The 20,992-nt window shown below is 45.9% G+C and overlaps 1 protein-coding gene across 1 annotated transcript in view; it reads left to right on the top strand.

Moving 5' to 3' along the window:
* The window catches only part of LOC138567042 (sodium/calcium exchanger 1-like), a 728,531-nt gene that overhangs the window by 550,324 nt on the left and 157,215 nt on the right, over positions 1–20,992 (top strand). Inside the window, exons 3-4 of the mRNA XM_069644865.1 lie at positions 17,701–17,807; positions 19,615–19,736. Coding sequence (XP_069500966.1) covers positions 17,701–17,807; positions 19,615–19,736 — 229 coding nt within the window. The remainder of the gene's footprint in view (positions 1–17,700; positions 17,808–19,614; positions 19,737–20,992) is intronic.

Raw genomic sequence — 20,992 nt, 5'->3', positions numbered from 1 at the left:
CTACTTTACCGTCTGGCCCTCAAAAAGTCAGGTTGCAGGAAGAAACTGACAAAGAAGGTTCATGAGGGCGAAATCCTCAGTAACCAATCCAACTGGGAGGAGATGTACTGCAATGCAAATCTGAGATCTTTAGAACAGGGGTGTTGCTAGGTTTGAAAAGATCTGGGGCTACGCTAATGTCAGAATTATCGGGACTCGGGGCTAGCTAGCCTTTTGGTTGTAGCCCCTGAGCTTCTACTGGGGCTACAACCAAAACACCCGGGGCCCAGACCCCCCCCTAGCAACGCCTCTGCTTTAGAAGATGCCCTGTCCGCAGAGCAAATGAACAGAGGAAATGATGTCAGAGAACTTAGACACCAGCAAGAAAACATACTGCATAGCGTCTAAGTGCGATCAATGAGGTATTTCTATGAGACAAATGGGTGAACAAGGCTCAGTCAGTGCTGCAGAATCCAGACTCCACTGACCCAATTACCAGTTCCTTCAGGCCTCTGAGTGCTACTGCAACTAAGTGTGAATGAAGGAGTCATTAGACGGGAGGCCCTTTCCATCTTTCCTCATGGTTGGTCCCATCCAGCCTCCACAGTCAGTTTTAATAATCTCTCAGATATTTCTGTTCACATGCCCAAACATAGCTGCCTCCCCAGAATGACGATATTTTGGAGACAAGACCACATCCTTACTAACCACAGTTAGTCTCTAAGGAATACGTTACTTATCTGAAATTCCTGTTCTCCGGCATGGGTCTGGCATGGATTCACATGCTCATGAGTATTCCATGTCACCAGGCTGGGAATCCTCTATAAAAGAAAAAACAGTTTCACTGTAGCCTGGAAACTGCATTTTACTCTATAACCAATCACTGTCATTTGGGTCATACTGCCCCCAGCCAATGACAGTCGTCTCCCTAAGCTCCACCCCTGGAAGCCATCTTCAGATTTGGTAGAGCACGTAAAGTGGCAGTCTGAGCCAAGAAGAGCCACAGAGGGGAAGGTTCACATATGAATCCATACCAGACCCATGCTGCAGAACAGGAGTTTCAGGTAAGTAAATGTATTCCTTCTCCAGCATGGGTCTGGCATGGATTCACATGCTCATGAACCTGATTACATAGCAGTACACATACACAACCACAGGAGGTGGCAAGGTTCAACAGAAGCAATACATTAACCCCTGGAACAGGCTCACCTCAAACAATCAGGTTGCGTAGCACCACTCGGGTGACCAGGGTCTCCTCCCTGCAATCCCTATTGACGCAGAAGAATCTTTTGAAGGTGTGGGTGGACCACCACGTAGCAGCCCTGCAGAGGTCAAGCAGGGGAACACCAGAGAGAAACGCTGTCATTGCAGTGATGGCTCTGGTGGAGTGGGCTCTCGGCTGGCCTAGAAGCAGTCCGTTGGCCAGCCAATGACAGTGCAAGATGCAGCCAGAGACCCACCTGAATATGGAAGCCTTCGACAGGTCTTTCCTGTGATTCACAGGTCCAAAGTTCACAAAGAATTGAGAAGTCTTCCGAAAATCCTTTGTGCGTGCTACATAAAACTTCACGGCATGACCAACATCCAGAGAATACAATGCCCTCTCAGCAGGCTTAAAAGGGCTTGGGAAGAGGACTGGTAGAACCAAAGGCTTGTTAAAATGGAATTCTGAAGGAACCCACGGCATAAAGGTGGGGTTGGTCCATAGCACCACCCTCATAGCATGGAAAGATAAATATGGTTGCTTTCACGAGAGTGCTTGAATCTCTGTAACCCACCTGGCTGAGGGGATGGGCACTAGGAAAGCAGCCTTCCATGAGAGGAACTTCAGCAGGGCCAGGTGCAAAGGTTCAAAAGGAGGCCCCATCAGCTTGGTTAGCGCAACATTGAGCTCCCATGATGGAACCAGAGCCTTTACCAGTGGAAAGGTCCTGAAGAGGCCCTTGATGAACTCTTTGACGAGTCTGTGTGACCACAGGGAGGGCTTGCCCAGTTCTGGGTGTACCTGGAAATGGCAGCCCGGTGCACCTTGATGGAGGCATGAGCCAGCCCAGCCTTGGCCAGTGAATGCAGGTACGGCAGGAGCTGTGATGTGCAGAGGCATAATCTTCTGGGTCTTGCACCAACTGTGAAACACTTCCACTTGTGACCGTAGCATGACACCGTAAAGGACACCCTGGCCATGGCCTGAATCTTCTTTCATTCCAGTGGGAGAGTGAACATATAGTTCTTAATAAGTAACATGTCATGCAACAGATGGGATTCAGAGTAACCCTTACACCCAATAATCAGACCGACTCGGGAAGTTGTCAAAGTCCAATTTGACTGTTTTAATATCAATTGTCTGAAACAGGGAGTTACAAAGGACATCGATGGACGTTCGCTCAAGCTCTCAACGAATCTTACATAAAACCACACTTATATACAATAAATGTGTTATATGTGGGATTGTGATAGGATCAAGGGGAACATCTAAATATAATTTCTATAAGGGCTGGGATTGTGATTGGATATCTACTGTCAGGTGGACAACTTAAGCCTGCCTCTAGTGCAAGTCATCCTCAACACTTATTAAGTACACAGACTACTATTGGCTCTTTAACTATAAGGCCCTTAATTATACGGCACATTATAACTGGTTGGCATGTTCATTCCATGTCTGGAACACTCAGCTCCTTAGCAGCAGTTAAGCTCACACACAGGTACCGGGAGGTGGACTTGACTTTGCTTTCCCACCCAATTAGCCCAACATCTCTCAACGCCCATGCCTTCTGCCATGAAGACTCTCTTTGAACTTGGCCTTGCAGTAGATTCTCTTCTCTTGGGAATAAAAGGGAGTACAGGCACATGCTTATCACAGTTCTGGTCTGCATGCCCAACTCCTATTTTCATCCTTAGACCACGTGACAGGAGACCGCAATTCGGCCCATTTTCAGCAATTGTCTTGAATTAATAAACTTGGCAATCATAGGTCCTCATTACAATGAGGGCGGCCACGGAATGAACGGTGCTGGTAAGGGACCGGCACCGTTCATTCAGGGCCGCCACATTACGAGGTCTGCAGCGGGTCCCGCTCTGGACGCCTGGCCAGACCAGACGTGCAGAGCGGGACCTGCTAGCAGACCAGGATGCTAACAACAGGCCCGTCATTAACGGGGGGATATACCGGGTCCGGGACCCACAAAAAGGAATTATTGGGCCCTCCAAGGTCGGAATGGCCCGGTAAGTCTCCTTTTGCAGGACCCAGACCCGGTACCGGTTTGGGGGTAGCCATGCCACTAAAAACTGCATGGCTACCTCCAAACTCGTTATGAGGCTCATAGTGTTCTTTTTTGCCCCCTAGCAAGGGATGATTCAGCGTCTCACGGTTTCTGTTCTTCAAGGATAGATGACCAGTTCTTGGCTGCTTCAGCTTTGATACCAGGCCAAACAACTTCATCCTTCAAGGCCGTGATCTCCAGCTAATTTTTAGCTGCAACACACAGCTCTCAATCCTTCTTTCTCCATGGGTTTGAACTTACTAAAATTTGTGACACTGATGTCCCGACCCTATACAATGGCAGCTTTGCTTGCTGTCTATTCACTACATATAGCTAGCTTCTAGGATTACTCAGTCTACTTGTGTAGCTGCATCTGTGCATTCATTCAACGGTTTGCATTTTCTGCAGTGTGTCTCACACACACATGCAATCTTCTTTTCTGCATAAGAATGTTCACTCGATTCCTTATTTCGTCATCAGTTTCTATAAGGTCCCCACATCATCTTCTTCTTATCTTCTTAGTGCGTCATTCTCACTTCTTGTGACGTCACCAGCTTCTCTTTCTCTTGTTTTCCTATTCCTTCTGGGACCTCTTCCAAGAGACTGTCATCTCTTCGGGCATACATCTGGTATTGGCTTTCTTAACCTTTTCTCGAATACTCGTCGTGTTATGGTCATAACTACTGGTGTCAAGCATGGTGCAGTTTCAGTCTTCCAACATCAGGCAGAAGGGGGCAGGACTTCCTGCAGAGGCATTCGGCTGCTCCTCTACAAGAGCATAGTTACCAAACCCTAGGGCTGCAGGAGCCAAGCCGTGAGGCTCAGTGACGCTGGGTTGTGGTGCAATATCCTACTCGTCTTCCCTTCCAGACAGCTGGATGGATGTGGCCACCGACAGATGAGGCAGGCCCGGGTGCCAGACCTGCCGTGTCCACGCTGGAGCAATGAGTATCATCCTGGAATGACATCTCAGTTTGTTGATCACACGTAGCAGGAGTGGGATCGGAGAGAATGTGTACAGGGAGAGCACCTTCCATTTGAACCAGAAGGCAACCCCCCAGCTCCTCCGTAGAGGGAACCTGCTGGCGAATCTCTGGCACTTGGAATTGGCCGCTGTCGCAAAGAGGTCAATATGGGGCCAACCCAACTTGCACTTGAAAATGAGCTCCAAAGTGTGTGTTAGATGTACGTAAGGCAATTTGGCTGCGGCAAAATTCTCATTTGCCCCCAAATTGTTCCCCAGCCTCTAACAGCAGGCAGATGCAAGCCATGAAGGTATTCAGCAAAAGAAAGCATATGTGTGAAGGTGAAAGGCCAGCAGAGGGATAGAGAGTTTAATGGAGTTCATGGGACTTCAACTTGCAGACCGGATTTATGTGGCACCCTCACTCACCTGATTTAAAGGCAGCTCCTTCATAGGAAAACTCTATGGCCGGCATTTTGTTTTTCACAGATAGGTGCAGAAACATGAACACAGAGCGAGACCAGGCAGTTTTCTTGAGGGACAAGAAATCTTTGCTTAACCTTAGTAAAGAAGCTGCATTTGTCACCTTTAACACGCTATCTCACCCACCTATATCTATCCCGTTCCCTTTACACTTTCTCTTTTTAAGACTGTCAAACTATACTTTTTCTCTCTACTTTATCTGGAGTATTCTTCCACCCCCCTTACCCAGTCACAGACTCTGCTGCAGGGGTCTGCAACCTTTGACTCTCCAGGTGTTTTTGGACTACAACTCCCATCAACCTTAGCACAGTCAATGGTGAGGGATCATGGGAGTCGTATTTCTCGCATAACTTCATGTTCTCTCTTTCCTCTTGCACCCTCTCTGTTTTACTTCTTCTCATTTCCGCTACCTCTTACACTGGCTTCTTTACCTCACAATCTACCCCACTCACTCTCACCATCTGGCTCACTCTCGCTCCCCCGTCTACTTCTGTTTGATTACCATGAGCAACCCAGCATTAGGCCACCTGCTTCATTCTAAATACTCTTCCTTCCGAGCTGCAATGCACGCCTGTCGGGGGCCACACTTCAAACAAAGGCCCGGTGCCTGGAGTCGAGCAATGTCCCTCGCGCAAAATGGCAGCTAACACGGCCATCTGCTTGATGACACTCTTCGTTGGCCTGGCAAATAGGTCAACCACACCCACATTCACGACACCTTTGATCAGAGGCGTTGCTAGGGGGGGGTTGGCTAAGGTGGCCATAGCCCCGGGTCTTTTGGTTGTAGACCCGGATAGAAGCTATGGGGTTACAACCAAAAAGCTATAGCTAGCCCCGAATCCTGATAGTACCGACATTAGCATAGCGCCGCATCTTTTCCAGACCTAGCAACACCCCTGCCTTTGAGGCCACAGTCATAGCAAGCTGGAACGGGCATGCTCATGCCCAGAGCTGGTCATGTACATGATTTACTGTGCGGGCAGGGTGGTGTCTCAGCCGCCGCGTATAAACATTTGCCTCTCAGAAGATTAACTTGAACACCCGGAAAATAACCCGAGAGAGAAGCATATCCTGAAATGTTGATGGCAAAGTATAAATGTTGCACACAATTAAGCCTTAAAAGCTGTATTTAAATATTTCCATGTGGGCGACTTCACAGGTAACATGATCAGAGGTTCAGGTGGTCTTGTTGGTGTCTTTTCCATGGTCCTAACGGCCTGTGTTTGAATCCCAGCTTTGGCGCCATTTAAAGCAGTCTGCACACACTAAACCAAGTGAAGGGAGCAAATTCATCTTTCTGGATCTGAGATCAGGGGAAACGTTTGTTGCCAGATCTGTGAAAAAGGGGCCCAGTTCCAGTACTACTTGTAGACTGCCCCTGGCCGCCCAAACCATGCTGGCGGTCTGTCATATGCCCACCAGTAGCTCAAGACTGCACAATTCACTCCTGGCCGAGGTGGCCAGCGCTCCAAAGCGATTCTAAGCTGCACAGTGCGGTATACGTGTTATGATAAGTTTGTGATTTGTACGGCGCACGGCTGCCATTTCATGGTCTGCAGGCGCCCTGGCCGATCTGAAAAGGAAGGAGGGTTCGGGAGGGTTAGTTAGTGGGTTGGAGAGGGCGAACATAATGAGCTTTGTTGTGCTGTTGGTAGCTTCATTTTGAATAAAACGGTCACCGTGTGTAGGTTTTGCTTTTAGTTGGTGTGGGTTTGGTGGTGTTTTAATGTGTGAGTGTATATGGGCAGTGGTGGACTGGCAAGCAAACGAGGCCCTGGAAATAATGTTCAAAGTGGCCTCATATTGCACATGTTCAACAAGCCCAACCCTTTTCCTATGAGACAATTTGCAAACAGATTATCACACAAAGAGGCCCAGGGTTCAAAGGCCTAGCGGGAAATCGCCAGAGTTCCCGATAAGCCACTCCACCCCTGTGTATGGGGTTGTTTGCATGTCTGTGGTTTAGATTACTTTGGTGTATTGGGTTGAGCTGGGTGTTGCAGAGTGTGTGCAGTTTGTGGTGATATACACCACTAAATAAATAAACGGTGCACTATTTGAACTTTTGGCAGTTTGGCAACTGTTCCTGTGCCGAAAGCCAGGGGCCAGTAGTGCTTGGGCGGGTCAGTCACATGTAACTGACTCGGACCCAGCCCTCCGGCTCCTGAACGTATTGGGGTTATTAAAAACAGGCTTATTCCCTATAAACTGACCTGCTTTGGCAGTAACCATATGATGCAGGGCCAAGCACAGATGCCATGCTTGCTTGCAGCCTACTTTCAATTATATCTGAGAAACATACATTTCAATGATCTTGTCTTTTTTGACCTAAGCAACTAACACAAATATTTCCCCCCTAAAAGAATGCAAATAAAAACGGGTACGCTGCGAAACAGATAAGTAACTAATGTCCTAAACCTACATTCCCAATGTCGAGGGAACAGCTCTACCATGTGGTCAGTACCGAAACTGCGCTAAAGCTGGTTAGTAGCTGTGGAGTGCATGCGACTGCCACGGATGGCCCTTTTGGAATATTCAAATGCAGCTTTGATCTTTGTGCTAAAACCTTTAGAAAATAAAGGCTTCATTACAAGTTTGGCGGTGTGGTAAAAAATGGGTGTTAATTCCATCACTGCCCCTTTTTTTGGCGGTAATGGAATAACGCCATTTTTCCCACACCTCCAAACTACAAGTTTGACTTCGAAGTGGAGGATTTCTCTCCAGCATCATGCTGTAGGTAAATCCTCCCTCCAGCTTAGGGTAAAACATCAGCAGAATTACCACTCTAGCTAATTCTACCGAAATCCCCATGTAGGGCTACAGACCCAATAAATGCGGATTAACACTGCCCTGTCACCACTTGTATTCCTATAGTAAACCCACGAGACCAAATAGCGGTAAAGGTAAGTGAGTTTGGCAGTAATTCAGATTCACCACCAAATTACCACCAAACTCGCAATGAGGAATTAACTTCCTGTTGCACACCAAGAGCCCTTTCGTTCTGCAGTCCACCTCATACATTTAGCCCATTCCTGAGCATCCCAGGTATTTATTTGGCTGCACCAGCATTTCAAATCTCCATGTACAATTTTGTTGAGGATACAGTCTTTAGGTTGTATCGCCATATCAACTCTTCCTCGTCCCAGTTTTATGAGATGGACATCTCCCAGTCTGAATTCTCATTTCAAGCTTCCTCTATGTCCTCTCCCACACGATGGAAGAGTTATAAGACCCACCCCCACTCCCACAATCCTCCTGACTCTTTGCTCGACTGGGAAGAAGCACCCAAGCCCACCTATTCAGGGCCAAACCCACCTTTCATGCAACAGCAAAAACAAGGCGGAGGTGCTTCTGAATATACTTGAGGCTTCGTTTATGCCAAACAAGCCAGCAAGATAGCCCACCAAGTGAAAAAGAAATTCAACAAACATCGCTCAGAATACCCAGCCGGGATGGGAGTGGAGAACATTGAGGAGTGCACATATTGGAGGCTGTGGGACCTGCAGGGAAGCTGTCAAATGGTGAAGCACTAGGGAGCGATGAAATAACCAATCTGGCCGTCAAGGTGTTACGGTCTTCAGCAATGGAATGCCCTCCCGAATCCTTCAACACTTGCATGCAACTTCAGGCCATCCCTAACTCCTGGAAAGAAGTCAGAGTCATCGTGTTCCCAAAGGCTGTGAAACCATGAAGGGACCCTGTGAACTACCACCCTATCAGCGTGCTCTCCAGACTGTGAAAGCTCTTTGAAAAGGTCATTCTTGCCAGACTCAGTGCCTGTGAATGAAATCTTCTTCTAATCAAAAGGAACACCTTGAATTTCGAAAAAAGAAAATGTGAAAAACCATGAGTTACAAAGAGTGTTGGACACAATAATCCATGGATTTAACTTCTACAAATATACAGGAATTGTTTCCTAGAGTATGGACAAAGGCTTTGAGCCAGTGTGGCATAAAGGACTGCCGTACATGACACTTAACCTTGGATTTCTAGACTATCTGGGGAAATTGATTGCAAGCTAGTTGGATGATCGAACGATCCACGTGGCCATGGGGATGGAGACCTTAATAACATGCACTATCTGAGCAGGTGTGCTGCACAGATTATACCATGTACCATTCCCGTTCAATGTGTCCATGAACAAGATCCCCACAAAGCTACACAAAACAGACCGCACTGTATGAAGATGATGTTGCAGTCATCTCACAGTCTTTCAGGGAAAAGGAAGTGGCTAAAAACCTTCAAACATCTGTGAACAAGCTCTCCTCATGATACAGTGACTGGCAGATCGGCCGCAGCAAGAGCACCTCCATACTGTTTAGCAGAAAGCACACCATGGATCACCCACACATCAGTCTCACAGAGAGACTATCAAGCGGGAGAGCATATGCGTCCCTGGCCTGAGCACCTGCTTAAACAGCACCAGATGACTCTTCAAGGAATACAAAACATTGCGCTACAGACAGTGGCTGGAGCGCCACTCTTTTCTGGAAGGGCAGACCTGCAGAGAAAGACGTTCATCAAGATGTTGGTTGAACATCTAAAGAAGCTGAAGAGAAGTTCGGCCCAAGACTGCCTGAGAATGGAAACCCACCGATCATGAAAGTTTCCACCATTACTGTGAATCCTTTCACCTCTGCTGTGGCCCATCACAGTGCTGACCATGTGAAAGCAGATCTACTGTGGCAATGTACCACGGAGGAAGAATCAAACCAAACCGTGACTACTTATTCAACCAGATAAAGAGGCAGCTTTGGTATCAAAAACACCACTGACAGATTGAAACTGAATGCTTGGGACAATCCTCCTGTATTTCTTTTCCTCTCCATGCAGGATGGAAAGTAACCTTTGAAGGAGATGCACAATGGTAGGCGAGATTCAATGTCCTTGCACGGGTTCCATGTGTTAATATCCCTGCAAAAATATCACCATACAAAAATATTGCCATATTTCTGCAGTGCTATTAAACCATGGAATCTGCGGGGGACACCGCAGATTCCCCCATAATTATTTTAATGGAGCGGGGTACAACCCCACAACCCCCGGTCCCAATAACCCCATAAATTACCCCCACTCATAATATCGCCGATGGCCTTATCCCACGACCATATATATGGCAATATTATTGGTGGGGATAATATTACCTGATACCGTAGCACGGATAGCAAAACAAGCGATGTGCATCCATGTGTCCTGCGAGGTGAGGGACCTGTATAGTAGTCACATAGAAGGCGCAATGGAACACGTGGCACGTCTTTCAGCAGCCAGGAAGATTGCTCACCCAAGATCTGAAGACAGGCTCAAGGGTGCTGTCAAGTGAAAAAGGTGCAGCTGGGGAAGATGGGGGCTGAAGATCCTTCAGAAGGTTACATTTATGCTCAATGCTGTGAAAGAAATGTGCACAGGTGCTCGCCATCACACCCATCAGAAAATGTGAGCAGGTTGCAAATGAAAGCCTCCCCAACTGGGCAGAGTATTTTCTCCATCCGGGAAATCCCACTGAACCAGAGGATTTATTGTAAGTCCTACAAGAGGTGTGGGTCGCCCATCCTGGACATATTTGATTCCCCCAGATATATCTCATTCTGAGATTCTGTAGGAGATTTCAAGGATTGAGGCTTGAGACATGGCTGTGCGGACCATAAACTGGCCTAAACAGCTACCCTGTGTCTTACCTTTCTCTCTCCAATAACTCGATTGTGACGATCCATGAGGAACCTTATTTTAAGAGACTTTGGGATTCTACGATATTTAGGTCTGGACCCAGATATCGTCCCAAAGTAGTATCCGATTTCCATCTCTCATAATAGATCATCCTGCCTGCTTTCTTCCCAGAACTCTGCCCTACTGAAGAGGTGGCAATCCATCAACTAGATGAAAACAGGGCAATCATAAATTACTTAGAGTTAATGTCCATGTTTCGCAGAAAATTAAAGTTACTCGTCATCTTTGGGGTGGTACATAAAGTAAGGGCAGCTGTATTCTGACTAGGAGAAGATGGATCAGATGGGCCATTTCTAATGCCTACTCGTTGGTATTCCTACCCCATCTCAGGTGGATCCAGGGATAATCTGACTGGGAAAACTCTGACCTGTGTGCTGAATATTTCAGGGTGTGGCCAAAGGAGAGGTTTGTAGGGCTGCAACATGGGCTACCCCTTACACCTCTGTAAATCACTTCTACCTGAGGTGGGCGGCATAGAGGTGGCAGTCTTCGGAAGAGCGGTCCTTCAGTTGGTCTCCAAGTAAATTGTCTTTTTTTGTACTATCTACAAAAAGAATCATTGTGGGTGTAGAGTAACCATGAAGTCTGTCTTATTTATTGGAATGTGCATGTAAGGATGTCTGTTTAGCTGTGGTGCACCGCAGAAGTAAATATCAGGCCGGGAAAGAGTGGATGTGGAGGTAATGCCTCCATTACTTACCGGCAATCCTCATTACTCTTAGTCCTCATCTTCCTCCTCCCAGTCAGGACACCATCCTCAACCTTCCGTGTGACAAGTGGGCATTAGTCCACCATGAACTGTGTAAAATACAGGAGGCATGTGGGACAGCGGAGGTTCTTAAACCTCCTCCAACTTGTGGAAGTGCAGATAAAATAAGCATGGCAAAGCCAACAGTTTAGCTTTTGAGAAAGACATTTTCCATTCACTGCCATGATGGTTCTACCTCGCCATGATTTAACAACAGCCGGCAAAGGGAGTTAGAACCTCGACACATATTATGGCAATGCTTGGCAAATGCCTATCTAATGACATAGAAGGCTCTGACGAAACGTCAGCGTTCTGAAGTCACGACTTTGAGCAATTTCACGAATGTTCCAAGCTTCGCTGACTGCCCAAAGCTAGTGAAAAGCAAAAGTGTGCAAGGTCCCAGCACAAGTTTGTTTGGAGCAGCGACACAAATACTCTTTAAGCCAGAAGTGTGCCCTGATGAAAGAGCAAATAGGTTTGAAACGCATTGGCCAACATTGTCTGCCTCATGAATTAACACACGTTCTTGGTTGCTTTGATGTAGTGATGGTTTATAGTGATAAATTCGAATGACATTATGTCGAAAGTCATAATGTCGGAAAAAAAAAGTCACAAAAAAAATGTGAATGTCTATTTTTAATTGCTTTTTGTTCGAAATGGGGGGTTCCCTTCCCAACCCCCCCTTTTTATTTTTTTATTTTTTTTGTTTTACCCCTTATTTTACTCGCGGAAACCAAAAAAAAACATGTAAATAAAAAAATTAAACATTCAAATTATTTTTTTTGTACATTTTTATTTTCGACATTATGGGCCTCATTACGACCCTGGCGTTGGACCATGGTGCTATTAGCACCATGGTCCATGCCGGATTCCGCCATGGTGGACGGTGGAATTACCGCCCCATTACAAGCTTGGTGGGGCGGTAATTCCCCATTCACCATGGCCCCTTCCCCATTCCCATTTTTGGCCCATAGGGCACAATGGGAATGGGGAAGGCGCTAATTACGGCACCGTATATTACTGTGCCGTAATTAGCACCAAGGTCCCTTAGCGGGTTGGACTTTAACGCCTGCAAAAAGCAGGCGTTAAAGTGTGAATCGGGCGTTAAGGGTTTAACGGCGCTGCAGCCTTTTACGGCGCCGTTAACCCCTTAACGCCAGGGTTGTAATGAGGCCCTATGGGCCTCATTACAACCCAGGCGGTAAGTTACCGCCTGGGCCGTGACTTTACCACCATGGCGTAAACTACGTTTACGCCATGGTGGTTGGCGAACTTACCGCCCCATTCCGAGGTTGGCGGGGGCGGTAAGTCCCCAATCCCCATTTACCCTTCCCCATTCCCATTTTTGCCCCATAGGGCATAATGGGAGTGGGGAAGGCGTTAATTACGCCACCGTAAATTACGGTGGCGTAATTAACTCCATGGTCCCTTAGCGCCATGGATTTTAACACCTGCTAAAAGCAGGTGTTAAAAGCGCCATGGCGCTAAGGGACCTCGTAATTGGCGGTAAGGGGTCGGCGCAGCTAACGCTGGCGTAAACCCCTTACCGCCAGGGTCGTAATGAGGCCCTATGTCTTTTGACATAATGTTTTTGACTTTTTCACTGCCTACCTGTAGTGATCACTACCAGGGTGCAGCCAGTACTGTGGGGTTTCCTCACAGTCTTCTTTTTCATTGATCATTACTACAATATGCTATGTAGTTTCTGGTATGCAACAATTATAGTATCTTTAATACTTAATATAAACATATTGCACCTAATAGCTTTTAGGTGGTGTCCACTCTATACCATTCATCTACATGGCTAATGCCTACACAAAAGCCAAACCACATTGGCTTTCCCAATGCGTGCTTTAACAGGAATTCTGTGCGAGGAACTAATACAAGGACACAAATATTGCTTATAAATCCAGTGGCTGAAAGCACCCTTGGTTCTAAGACATTTTTATAACACCAGGAACTGGTTCACAACTGCCATTAAGCCATTACCTTTCAGGAGACTACTTGGAAACAACAGTAGTGCCCACTTAAAAGCACAGATCTAGCTCAAAGTGATCCCAGGAGAGGATGTTTTGGTGGGGAGCTGTAGGTGGAAGTGACCATAGCCCGTAAAATAGCCATGCGGGTTGGCCGCTTGCTGCAGCAATCTGTATGTACAGGTTGCAGGGTTGAATCTCAGCAATGCCAACTCAGCCTTTCTTCCTGCTCAGGTCGATAAATGAGTACCAACATCGGTTGGATGATTACTGTATGTAAAATATTCTTTGTACAGCACTTTGGCAAAAGCGCTAGATAAACAACAAGTCATCATTATAGGAGCTAGCATGGCCAAGGGCGCAAAGTGGATGGGTGCAAATCGAACAACACCCACAGACTGTCTCTCCTCACATCACACTTCTGTTCTATAGTCACTTCCTGTCACTTATAGGCAGCACATACAGTGTCACCCTGTAGAGGAGCAGACATGTATGTCATTGATGGAACCCACCCCCTCACCTCTGACATACTAGATGAAGAACAAGAAGACACTGTGCATGACACCAGGTATCATTCCAATACTGCATCGAGTGTATGAGAGATGTTATGCACTGAGACAACTGTACTGAAAGTACCCTCCAACTGAAGTGGTAGCAGGAGATTTGCAGACACCACTGAATATCGAAGAGCTGTAAAGGAAATCTGACAGGGGCAAAATGATGTCATAAGGAGAAAACACGATGACACACTGAAACGATATAGGAGTACTTAAAGAATGAAGATGTAACTGAAGAAACAAGAGTACGCCTACATACAAATGAGAAGAAACTATGTATAAACAGACAATAAGTAACCAGATGTGTAGTAAATGTATATACGCAGAAATGCAAGGTAGATGAGACACATTAAAGCTTGCTGCAGTAGAAAATATAACACCGGTAAAGCAGGCATGTTGAAAAGATGGATGTCGGCTATGAATAAGAGTAAGCTAAAAGCTCGAAGGAGAGAGACCAGGTCTGCAGAGCTGACAGACACTGGAAATGGATTTGTACACCAACAAAGGATAGCTGATGGCCCGAGATCAAGGATGCCATAGCAAGAAGCAATTGCTGAGTACAAAGGGAGTCAACTAGGATAAGCAATGTACGCAGGACATATTTCTCTTAGATTAAGTAAATAAGCGAACATTTGTGAATGCCAAATATTAAACAATTAAAGATGCAGAAAGCCTATGTGAGATGGAGCAACCAAGTCTCCAGAGGCCGAAGAGAGTCATGACTTCCAGGATTATTGAATCAAATAGCACCAAATAGAAAGGCGATATGGACAAAATTGTTGTCTCTTCACAAGTGGTGCAAAACCAGAAAACAAGGCCTATTCATAAACCGGAGAACATCAAGCAAGGTCAATTACAAAGAAGAAGCCTTGGTTGATGGCTTGGCTGATGATAGATGGTAGACTAATTGGGCAAGTGGGCAGTAGTCTGATGTTGTTCTCGGCACCTGGATTTCATTTTGCTTACGTGTTGCTAACGAGCTAAATGCCCAAGGTTAGGAGAGAATGCCAACCAATCAGAGGGCCTATGCAATGGTGAGCATACATTGTTCAAGGGGCCAATTCACTGTTGTTATGCTGCTATAATCTGTATTATTCATAGTTAGAGGGAAGTTTAAGCCATTGCTGTTAGTAAGACTGATAGAAACTATAAGTACATATGTTCCCCTAACCAATCCCTCTGTCTGATATGTTTTATGATTTGCCACATAGGATGACGTCATAGTGGACGCACATCAAGGCATGAAGCCTTTGTGTTACCGAAATGTGATCGAGAGTGTGTGGCCTACGATTTGTTGTTCGCCAGGCTTCCCTACTTTATTGAACTGATAATGAAGTAGTATTTGGCCATATCTTTGAGTCTTTCTGGTTATTTGGGCCTGGGATCCCTATAGCTAACATTGATTGGAGACTGGTAAGCAAAGCCGGCCTGAGGCATGGGCAGTCTGTGCAGTGGCACAGGGCCCGGCTGTCCCAAGCTGTCAGAAGCTGTCAGATGGCCCCCGCAAGGCAACAGTGTCTGCCTCAACTGCCGTGCCGCTTCCATGTACAAAGCTAGCGTGAAGCCATGGTGTCCCCTCCCAACCTCCTGTGGCTCTCTAAAGAGAGACACCCATTCCCAGCGGCCCATCAGATGCTGCAGGCCTTTTAATGGCTGCTATCACTTTCTTTCTTCAAGCAGCGCATTAAAGTGGGGGCAATTTACAAATGATGGGCCATTTAAGAGACCATTGTTTTTGAGGAGATGTTTGTAATGTTTCTGTGTTAAGAAATGCAAATAGGCACTTTCATTCTGAAAGCACACACAAAACACCAGTTAGCTTCCTAAATCTACGCTCTCCTCCAGGTCAATTACAATATATAACACAAAACAGTTTTAAATTTGCTACATTATTTTCAGATGTTCATATTTAATGCGCATAAAATAGTTGATTTTTGGTAGAATGTGATATTTTCATCACATCATATATGAACCCTTCTTTTGTCAAACACTGAAACCCAAAGAGGTAACCTTTTCACACATTACATTTTGTTATATGTCTTGAAAATACATTTTAAAAATCCAAAGGTCATTTTATTGCATTTTGCTGAATTGCAGCCGCCAAGTCAAGATGGGGGAATAATGGCAAATGGTACACTTTTTGCTTAACATATTTCTGTAATGATTTATATATTTTAGTGGGTACCTAACTATGGTATGTGTACTTTTCAAGTCATCTTTATAAAGCATATTGTTGAAAGCCAGACGTGGGGTTGAGGAGGGGGAATGATGAGAGGGCAAGCGAATCCTGAATATCTGCCCAGGAAGTGGCAAGAGAGGTTGCAATCCTGGAGACTGGTGCAGTTATTTTTCCCTGATTGTGGCCATGTGCTGCTTTTCAAGGCACAAGTAAAGGATACATGTGGGTGGACAGCGTAACGTTTTTAAGAGGGCGAACGCAACCCCTGTGTGTTTTTGATGTCGACACGCTTGCTTAAGCATTTGGGTACCAGGATTTCACCCAGGTTGTCATGTTTCCAGTGCAGACGCTTACCCAAAAGCCACATAAATTTATCATCAAAGCACATGCTTGTATTGAGATTTTGTTTTAATGTGTATTAACTAAATGTGTATCTTTCACTTTAATATATGTTCACTTACTGTCTGTATATTCTTGGCTGCCAGCTTTTAATTTTTGCTATGGGGGCAAAAGTTCCGACACTGAGTGAGGCGTGGGAGCCGTACTCATCCCCATGTTAAAACACCACATGTTACAGCGCATGTTGCTGCAGAACAGGAAAGAAGACATATGATTTACAGGAAGGTCCAAACATATAACATCTCAGCAACAGTTGCCCAACCTCCTCATTTGCCTTTGCAACTTTCTGCTATAGGATTCCCTGCTATTCGACACCCAGGGAACAGTTTTGGCCTGCTCACCCTCTCCATTTAATGAGGCTACCATCTCATTTTGTAGCGAGCATCACTTGATAAACGTAGTTATTGCTATTACTTTTTGTACAGTCAAAATAATCCTTATGTGTAGTTTCTGAAATAGAAGCATATTGCTAATTTGAACAATATGCCAAAATATACACATAATAAAAACAATTGTGAAACTTCTGCAAAAACAGCAGTTACTTTCAGTTCGCAAAACACAATCGCCATATTTTTGCAACGCCTTCCACAGAGAGTGTTTTTAAACCAAGGTTTCAAAAGACCTTTTGCAAACAGTATTACTATCAATGATATCTGGGAAGAGATGTGTTCAAGTTCCTGAATTGCAGGCTGGTCTCATATCCGGCCTTTGCCACTTAACAAAAGTGAGTGCTCCCACAACTTTTACCACACTTGGCCTCATTACGGGTCAGGTGCTATCGGCGGGTTTCACGCAGACCCGTAAAACATTGCCGGCCCCTGACTTCCCGGTGCTACCCGGCTTTTCGAAGTCAGGCGGCGAGGAAGTCAGGTGTCAGTAATTTCGTTAGTCCCCGTTCCCATAGAGTCTCATAGGAATGGGAATGGGGACACGGGAGCACCGGCACGGTTGCTAACGGTGCCGTCCGGCAGGAGGGCACCCGCCCGCAGAGTTGTAGTGTGCCGGTCCGGAAACAACGTTGTCAATAAACTTACATGCACCGTTGTTTCCGGACCAGCACACTTGAAATGAGGCCCACTCTGCCTTATCTGTAAAAAATGGAAGTCTGCACAAGGTATTCAGCTGTCTGCTACCTCAAGAAAATGCCTCACTCCTGATATTGCCACATAGGTCAATGTTAATATTACTTCCCATGATACCTTTGCGGATTAAAGGCCCATTCTGCGATATCACGAATGTAACTATAAGGGAGGTCCACACATCTTTTGCCGCCCAGGGCAACGCAAATCCTAGGCCTGCCCTGCTGGAAGACTCGGGCAAGGATTAATGAAGGTTACTGGTAAGTAATTGGGGTACGCTGAAGGTGATTGAAGCAGAAAAGGGCGAGGAAGATGCGTGTTCTCAGACTCTCTCTCTCTCTTCTGCCCCCAGGAAATTAATTGAGATCAAAATCATCGACGACGAGGAGTACGAGAAAAACAAGAACTTCTTCATCGAGATCGGCGAGCCTGTGCTGCTGGAGATTGGGCAGAAGCAAGGTGAGAACTAAGGACGGAAGGGGCAGAGGGGGCGGGGGCTGGTGGAGAGAGATACAGGCAGAGAGACGAGCACAGAGGCGGGAGTAAAAGAGGACAGGACGGAAGCCCTAGAGAGGATTAAAAGGAGGGGGAGCATGTGGCGAGGGGGACATGCATCGATTCAAAGAGAGGGAGAGCGTGGCAGGGAGAGGGAGGCTGAGAGCGAGACAAGTGCCAAGAAGAGGGAGGGAGACATGGAGGGAGACCAGTAAAGGGCTAAAGATACCTACAGGAATATAGGGTGAGCTAGAGTGTGTGAGAGAGAGGGCCTGGTGTGAGACCGGGGAGAGCATGGCAGAAAGAAAGGCAGCGGGATTAGAGTAGGAGATGCAGGAGAGAGCATGGAAACGCAGGACAGGAGAACTAGCAAAGAAGAGAGAACTCAGAATAGAGGAAGGGACAGAAACAGGAGAGAAGGAACACTTGGAAAAGGAAACAGAGACTGGGGAGTGGAGCCAGGGAAAACGAAAAGGGCAAAGAGGAAGTCAACTCAAAAAGAAAGGGAGAATGGGGAATGGACAAAGAGGAAGTGAACTTAAAAAGAATGGGAAATGGATGAAGGGAAAACGAACAAGACAAAGTGGAACTGATCTTAAAAAGAAAGGCACAATGGGAAATGGTGTACGTCCTTTTCCAAAGAAAAGGACAAAGAGGAAGTGAACTTAAAAAGAAAAACAGAATGGGAACTGGAGGAAGGAGAAAAGAAAAGGACAAAGAGCAAGTGAGCTTATAAAGAAAGGCAGAATATGAAATGGGTGAAGGGGAAAGAAAAGGACAAAGAGGAAGTGAGCTTAAAAAAAGACACAATAGTAAATGGAGGAAGAGGAAATGAAAATTACACGTGAGCTAAAAAAAGAAAGACAGAATGGGAAATGGAGACAGTGAAAACGAAAAGGACAAAGAGGAAGTGACCTAAAAAAGAAAGACAGAATGGGAAATGGAGACAGTGAAAACAAAAAGGACAAAGAGGAAGTGATCTAAAAAAGAAAGATAGAATGGGAAATGGAGACAGTGAAAACGAAAAGGACAAATAGTGAGTGATCTAAAAAAGAAAGACAGAATGGGAAATGGAGGAAGGAGAAAAGAAAAGGACAAAGAGCAAGTGAGCTTAGAAAGAAAGGCAGAATATGAAATGGGTGAAGGGGAAAGAAAAGGACAAAGAAGAAGTGAGCTTAAAAAAGACACAATGGTAAATGGAGGAAGAGGAAATGAAAATTACACGTGAGCTAAAAAAAGAAAGACAGAATGGGAAATGGAGACAGTGAAAACGAAAAGGACAAAGAGGAAGTGATCTAAAAAAGAAAGACAGAATGGGAAATGGAGACAGTGAAAACGAAAAGGACAAATAGGAAGTGATCTAAAAAAGAAAGATAGAATGGGAAATGGAGACAGTGAAAACGAAAAGGACAAATAGGAAGTGATCTAAAAAAGAAAGACAGAATGGGAAATGGAGGAAGGGGAAAAAGAAAAGGACAAAGAGGAAGTGAGTTAAAAAAGATAGAGAATGGGAAATGGAGTAAGGGGAAATGGGCGGAGGAAGTGAGGTTGAAAAGGAAGAAGCTATAGAGGTAGATGGGGTGATGAAGCGCAGGGGGGCGGGGGAGATAGAGACTGAAGCAGAAGAGAGAGGCAGAGTTCGGAAATTAAACTAGAACTTGAAATGTTAGAGAACCTCAAATGGCCCCTTCTGAAACTGCCGCTTTCCCCATGTGCGGAATCTGCCTTCATCTCGTTATCATGGCGTCTCCCTCCCTCCCTCCTCCTCCAGGTGACTCCAACGAGAACAAGCCAGCCCCGGGCAGCGAGGAAGACATTGCCCGAATGGGGTGCCCCAGCCTCGGGGAGCACACGAAGCTGGAGGTGGTGATCGAGGAGTCCTATGAGTTCAAGGTGAGTGCAGCCTTCTGCTGCCACCTCTGCGTGGAGCCCCCAGAGCTGGCGGAGAATCACTGCTTGGACTGGTCTTCAGGGTCCTGCTTTCTATGCATGCTTTTCCCACTCCCTAACTCTTACCGCCCACCAAATTATAAATCAATGAATTACTATATGATGAACATACCAGATAATTAAGAGACCACCAAAGAATTCTTCCAGTGTTTACCTTCACCTACAACCCACCCCTTTACCCCCATAGTGAAAAATTATGTTTTCTGCTGTACCTCAAGGACATCTATTCTAACCAGGAGACACAAATCTGCAGGCGGAAACCAAAAGGGGTAAAGTAGACATCTCGGATGCTCACTTTCTCGTGACATTACCCATAGAATGTACCCTACGTAACGTAACCAATAATACCGTTCAGGAGTCCTTTCTGGGGTGGTAACAGCCCAAATGCCAAGTTAAATGCCTGAGGAAGCCATGAGCTTTTACCAGGGCCTCCGGCAGCATTACCGACTGAGAACTTTCATGCACAAGGCTGTATTGTAGTTATTAGCTCCTGACGTTATGTTCCAGGCGCCAATAGAACTGCCGCCCTCCTGCCCCCCCACCCCTCACTCATAAGGAGCAGGGCGCTCCCAGAGTAAATTTTTTCCAGTTCCAGCATTGGAAATGCAATGTAATGTTATTGTCATTTGTATAGCGCCTTTCACCATTGGTATGGTCCCAATGCGCTGTACGTTGAACGCCCTTGGGGACAGAAGGCCAGGTGTTAGAAATGTGTCCGAGAATTATAGAATGCCTGTGTGCATTTGTAGTCAATACGAAGGTAGGTAGGGGTGACCAAGTCCCTGCTAGTCACCCATGTCGAGCTGGCATGTGGATGGGTGCTGAGAGGTGGTCTGGAGAGTGTGCGAGAGACATATTATCTGTGCAACTAGACCAAATTTCTATCATGAGAGATAGCTGCATTCTAATGGCGGAGATGTTCTGCAATATGTCTTAGTGTAGTGTATGTAGTGAATGGGAGCTAAGAGGTGTCTGGAGAGTATGCGAGAGAGATATTATGTGTACAACTAGACCACATTTCTATTGTGAGAGATAACTTCATTCTAATGGCAGAGGTGTTTTGAAATGTGTCTTAGTGTAGTGTATGTAGTGAATGAGTGCTAAGAGGTGATCTGGAGAGTATGGGAGAGCACGAGAATCATTATGTATGCAACTAGACTGAATTTTTATCATGGGCGGCAGGTGCATTCTAATGGCAG

Source organism: Ambystoma mexicanum, chromosome 2p (assembly GCF_040938575.1).
Source record: "Ambystoma mexicanum isolate Mex_15411 chromosome 2p, UKY_AmexF1_1, whole genome shotgun sequence".
In the NCBI taxonomy this organism is placed as follows: domain Eukaryota; kingdom Metazoa; phylum Chordata; class Amphibia; order Caudata; family Ambystomatidae; genus Ambystoma; species Ambystoma mexicanum.
This window is presented reverse-complemented; position numbering and strand designations above follow the sequence as displayed.